At 50.1% G+C, this 5,858-nt stretch overlaps 1 protein-coding gene across 1 annotated transcript; it reads right to left on the bottom strand.

Annotated features, from left to right (window-relative positions):
* Window positions 1-590: 590 nt before the first annotated feature.
* Window positions 591-1,547, bottom strand: LOC134339919 (beta-1,3-galactosyltransferase 5-like). The gene has a single exon (XM_063036706.1). It carries the CDS (start codon window positions 1,545-1,547, stop codon window positions 591-593), a length of 957 nt encoding a protein of 318 aa, XP_062892776.1.
* Between the last annotated feature and the right edge of the window lie 4,311 nt (window positions 1,548-5,858).

Here is a 5,858-nt window from a genome sequence, read left to right as displayed (position 1 = left end):
GGGGTATCCTGAGCGGCCTGGGAACCCCAACAGACTGAGAGAGCGGGGAATCCCGGGGGGCCTGGGAACCCCAACAGAGACAGAGACCGGAGATCCGAAGCGGCCTGGGAACCCCAACGGAGAGAGAGACCGGGGAATCCTGAGCGGCCTGTGAACGCCAACAGACAGATCAAGAAACCTCGGGTGGGGCCCAGATGGAGGCTTGGGAGTCCAAGTGCGGGAGAACATTGAAAAAAATCCTAAACACATTAAGCTTTGGAATCGATCGGAGAAAGAAAACCCTGGGAACATAGAGTTCTTGGGAAAACTTGAAACCATGAAACTTAAAACCTAGCGAAGGAACCTTTTCAAATCTTGTTCACAGTCTTTTATTTTTCACAATTTTTTTCCAGAGACAATCAGGATATACACTCTGTTTTACAGATCAAAGCAGCATGGGGGAGTGGGGGGGGGGGGAGGTTTCTTTCATCGCTAAGCTCGCCGGTTCTCTGCAGATCTGTTTCATTTGCTGCATGAAAGATCAATTTTCCCAGTCTGTACCATGATTTTCACCAAGGGGTTAAAAATACCCTTGATAGGGCTAAGAGACATCAGTTTCCTCGCTGGTCACTTGGGCATTTCACATTGCCAGAGGCCTGCAGCTGTCTCCAGTAGTCCCCTTGCTCAGTCGGTGTGACCTGGTGTGAGGTGACTAGCTGCCGGTAGGAGCAGATGGAGAACGGTACCCTGTAGTTGTGGAAGACGGGGCGGTCGTGTATGTCCAGCGGCTTCACCTTTAGCTCGGCCAGGCACAGCCCTACGTAGACGTCCTCCAGTTTAAAGAGGGGCACTGCCCGGGAGGTGTTCCACACGCGGCAGGCCAGGTCGGTGGAGAGCACGTATCCGGTGCCGGAACAGAAGGGTGGGTACATTTGCATCGAGTACTCCGCCGGACTCACGTACCACTTTGAGAATATGTTGCGGATGGGCCACGAATGGTCCATAATGAACCCGGTGAAGAGGTTACGCCGGCGGGGCTCCCGGGACAGGAGCTCCAGCAGATAGTCGGTGTTGACGAACATGTCGGTATCGGTCTTCATCACGAACGTGGCGGAGGGGCAGGAGTTACAGAGCCACTGGAGGCCCAGGAGGACCTTGCAGGTCAGGTTGTAGTAGGTGTCGTCGAAATCTCCCTGGATGATGTCACCGTACACCTCGCCCTCCCGCCGGATGCTCTCCTGCCTCTCTCGCCCGCGCCCCAGAAGGAAGTAGGTGACCGACCTGCCTGTCCCCGCCGTCCGCCGCTCGCTCCCCCAGGTCCGGCGGATAACCGAGCGCTCCTGGAACTGCTCCGGGGAGCTGGTGACCAACAGGACGAGGAACGGGCTGTCGCGGTCGCAGCGGCTGTCGGGCTGCATCAGAATGTCTGTGGCGTTGAACCGCGAGGGGCAGAGGGCCGACGAGTCCCCGTTCATCCAGACCAGCGTCAGCTTTATCAGGCAAGGGGTCACCAGCAGGGGGATGAGCACCTTCAGATAACGCTTGCCACAGAGCGGTCTCCGATACATCGTTCCCTGCGCCGATCAGATCTGCTGGAACACAAGGAAATACAGTCAGTGGCCACTCTGTTAGGTACCCCGCTAAACATGCTGGTTAATGCAAACACCCAATCAGCAGCTACTCCTGGGTAAAAGCATGCAGGCATAGTCGAGGCGGGGCGGGTGTTCAGAACAAAGATTAGAAGGGGGAAGAAATGTGATCTAAGTGGTTTCGACTGGGACGTTGGTTTAGTGCCAGGCGCCGTGAGTTGTGTATAATGTACATAGAGAGCGAGAGGGAGAGAAAGTGAGATAGAGGGAGGAAGGGAGAGAGAGAGCGCGAGAGGGAGGAAGGGCATAGAGAGCGCCGGAGGGAGAGAGAAAGACAGACATACAGAGAGACAGACTGACAGACAGACAGAGGTGGAGGGCGGAGGGACTCTTCTGAGTTTTACTGTTCTCTTTCAAAGGGCTCCATTCATGAGTTCCCAAGCTGGAGAATTCCGGGTCTGGATCTACTGGACAGGATTCCGTGGCCAAAGAAAGTGGTGGAAGGAAGCAGGAATGTGGCTTCGGTATCAAAGGTTGGATTTGTCTCTCGCCAAGTTCCTGGATGGCACCGGCAAGCCGTTGATCGCGTTTTCCACTGCGGGATAGCCAACGTCCTCCTGTTCAGTCTACTGGTAAATCTTCACCGGACCTCAACGTTTCTTTGTGTAAATTAGAGCCAGAGAGAGAGAGGGAGAGAGAGAGAGAAAGAGAGAGAAGAGAGAGAGAGAGAGAGAGAGAGAGAGACAGAGAGAGAGAGAGAGAGAGAGAGAGAGAGACTCCCTGCAATTTCTGTCATAGCCCGACACTCACCTGTCCCATTCCTCAGCCCAGAGTGGTTCGATGTGTTCTGCGAGGGGCAGAGATCAGTGAAGTTCTCGTCCTTCTTCAGTACAAAGACGAGCGAGGGCCAGCCGACTATCACGCCCGCGAAGCCAAGGCACTCTATCACCACAGTGACACAGGTACAGGACAGCTGAATCTTCTTGCCGAAGCGACCCAGTGACGCAACCCGCAGCACTCGCTCGGCGGTCCAACAGAGCGAAGCTCTCTCAGCTCCGGCCACCCGACAGTGCAGGACGCCCTCAGCACTGTCCTTCTTCGTGAGGTTTACCCCCGGTCGCAGATTCCTGGTGCTGCTGCTTTCCCTCTGTGCTCACCTTCTGTTCTGTCGAGCAACTAAATCGCATAGGAGGAGGAAATGCAATTAAAATTTAGCCGTCATCAAGCAAAAATGCTGCCGTCCTGGTTTTCCGTTTCAATCGTACAGATTAGTGCCAAGCCTGGGCGTTAAGGGATGTTGAACATTGGCTTTGTGTGACATGGAGGCGCATGGAATAATTTACATCGCAGGGTGAGGCATTGAAGAAAATAATTCCGTTGCAATATTGACACAGATTTCGGAGCATTATTCGTTTTATTTATAGCCAATCTTTTGGTGGAATATGGTTGCGCTGCCGTCAACGCAAAGCAAGTTCATCACGATTGGAGGACCCCAGTGACGGAAAGAGATTTCATTGGTGGGGCTTCACATCCCTGCGGCCAGTGAGGTCGAGGGGCGACAGGATAGAGACATGGAAAGGGCAAAGAGGACAGATGACTGTCACGTGGCACAGGTATCAAAAGCAAACGGTGATCACGTGTTGCAGGTGACAAGGAAATGTAAAGGGGCACAGAGGAGCCCGTGAGATTCTGCAGATTCTGGACATCGGGAGTAAGACACACACGTGCAGACACGAAGCTGGAGAAATTTCGCGTGTCAGGCAACATTTATGGAGAGGGCTGGACTCGGGGTTACGGGACGAGACCCTTCATGAGGAATGGAACGGGAGTAGGATGAAGCCAGAATGTGGGGAAGATCAGGAGTACAAGTTGGACGGAGAAAGGCGAAACGGGTTGTAGGTGAGGATGTAGTCAGAGGCACGGGGTTGACAAATGAAAAATGTTAAGGGCTGACGGAAAGGGAATCGGCTCGGAGACGAAAGTGGACCGTGGGAGATGGGGAATGAGGATAGTCATCAGAGGGCAGTTGAGGACAACTGAAGGGGGAACCGCAGAGACGGCATGGGGAATGCAGAAGGTGACAAGGAGGTGGGGCTGACAAAGAAACTGCCGGACGTTAGAGAAATCGGAGTTCATGGCCTCAGGAGGTTGAATCAGAGATATACACCAATCTGATAGTCACTTGACACGGCAATACACACGGGAGTTCAACGTCCAAATACGATGAATTTGGGTAATTGCAGCTGGGAACAGGACTGGCAGGATCCAGACGCCAACCAATCACAAACACTTATCTATCCAAACTGAAGAGCATCGAGGCACAAGGAAAACCAGGGAGGAATGAAGACAGTCGAGGATATCTTGCAAGAAGTGAAAGAAAGTGGCCGCCGATGATTTCCCTCACAGTGGCACACGGACCACGGAGCAGGAACCCCAGAGATCAAACTACCATAATCAGAGGAACGATGAAGGACAAAATAGCTCCCGTGGAGACCATATTGCACATGGGAAAGTACACTATCCCCAATATTACCCGAGACTTGCAGAACAGAGCAGAAAGTACAGAGAAAATACACGAGCTGGCACTTTATCCATGATGTCTACGCCGAGCATGACGCCAAACGAAAACACACCTTGCACTCGGACACTATTCGTATCACTCCATTCCTTTTCCATTCTGCAGTCTGTCCGAATGTCCATCAAACGCCGCTAGTGATTTCGTTTCCACCAGCGACAGTAACAGAGCGATCCGTGCTCCCGGCTCTCACTGCACATCTCCTTTAGTATCCGATATTTCAAACCCGGGAAAGGATTCTGCCTGCCCATGCTATCTATGCATCTATGCCCACTTTCCCAAACTTCTGCTTCTCTCTGGGCCTTCTTTCACGCCATTATATATCAACTCTATAGACTGCTGTGTGTGAAAATCCAGGGCAATCAGCAGTTCCTGGGATGCACAGACAACAACCAGCAATCCTTCCAGTGTCAAATTCATTTGAGATCACGTTCCTTCCCTCCTTCAGATATTTCGTCTCCACGATAACTGAACCTATTCCCCACGTCTGCGTGATTTTCTATGCACTGAGTTGCTGCCACATAATTGAATGTTATTGGCCTTTACAGGAAGCTCCTCCCGCTGCGTGCCCGTGACAGCACACCACTCCCTTCTGATCAATCCATCCTCAGCCCGGACAGCAGGCATCAACGCCCCTCCGACAGTTGGCCGCATTGACCTTTCTGATCCCCTGTCAAAGTCAAGTTCAAAATCAAAGTCGATTTAGATTATTAGCCATTATCTAATTACGTGTATGTTACACAGAGACAATGATGACCAATTGATTTCGGGTATTGTAAAGGAAAATAAAGAAATAGAACAGAATTCATTAAAAACACACGAGACGTGAACAAGACTGAGAAATGGCCACTGTTGAAAAGTAGGAAAATTGTTCAAATAATAAGAAATAAATATTGAAGAAATGAATACCTACATATGGCATGTACATGAATGCTTAACAGTTGGAGAGGTGTTGTTTTCATGAAATTCTGCACCTTTTTGCTCCAAACATACCTTTGCTCATTGTGGCCAAAAAGTTCTATTCAAAAGGTTCAAAGAAACGACTAAACAAGCCTGATTCATTTTGGAAAAAGGTCCTGTGGACTGATGAAGTTAAAATAGAACTTTCCAACTGTTAAACCCGGGGCTGGATCAATCATGCTTTGGGCTTGTGTTGCAGCCAGTGGCACGGGGAATAATTACTGGTAGAGGGAAGAATGAATTCAATTAAATACCAGCAAATTCTGGAAGAAAACATAAAAAAAAAGCCGAAGATAGTGGCTTCTGCAACAGGATAATGATCCAAAACACACCTCAAAATCAACAATGGACTACCTCTCGAGGAGCAAGCTAAAGGTTTGCCATGGCCCTCACAGTCCCCCGACCTAAACATCATCGACAATCTGTGGATAGAACTCAAAAAAGCAGTGCATGCAAGACCACCCAAGAATCTCACAGAACTAGAAGCCTTTTGCAAGGAAGAATGGGCGAAGATCCCCCAAAGAACATTTGGAAGAATCTTAGCTGGCTACAAAGGCGTTTACAAGCTGATACTTGCCAAAGGAGATGTTACTAAGAACCAGCCATGCAGGGTGCCCAAACTTTTGCTTCGGGCCCTTTTACAATTTTGCTATTTTGAAACTGTCAAAGCTGGAATAAAAAAAAACAAATTCTCGCTTAAAACATTAAAGAAATGTGTGATTTTAACTTAATGCTTTTCGGAAATCAGTTGATCT

The sequence above is a fragment of the Mobula hypostoma genome, chromosome 31, assembly GCF_963921235.1.
Source record: "Mobula hypostoma chromosome 31, sMobHyp1.1, whole genome shotgun sequence".
NCBI classification, from domain to species: Eukaryota; Metazoa; Chordata; class Chondrichthyes; order Myliobatiformes; family Myliobatidae; genus Mobula; species Mobula hypostoma.
The sequence above is the reverse complement of the archived record's forward strand: the minus strand, read 5'-3'. Positions and strand labels throughout refer to the sequence as shown.

Coding starts and splice junctions, on each gene's coding strand:
- LOC134339919 (XM_063036706.1), bottom strand. CDS start 1,547: ATGTATCGGAGACCGCTCTGTGGCAAGCGTTATCTGAAGGTGCTCATC.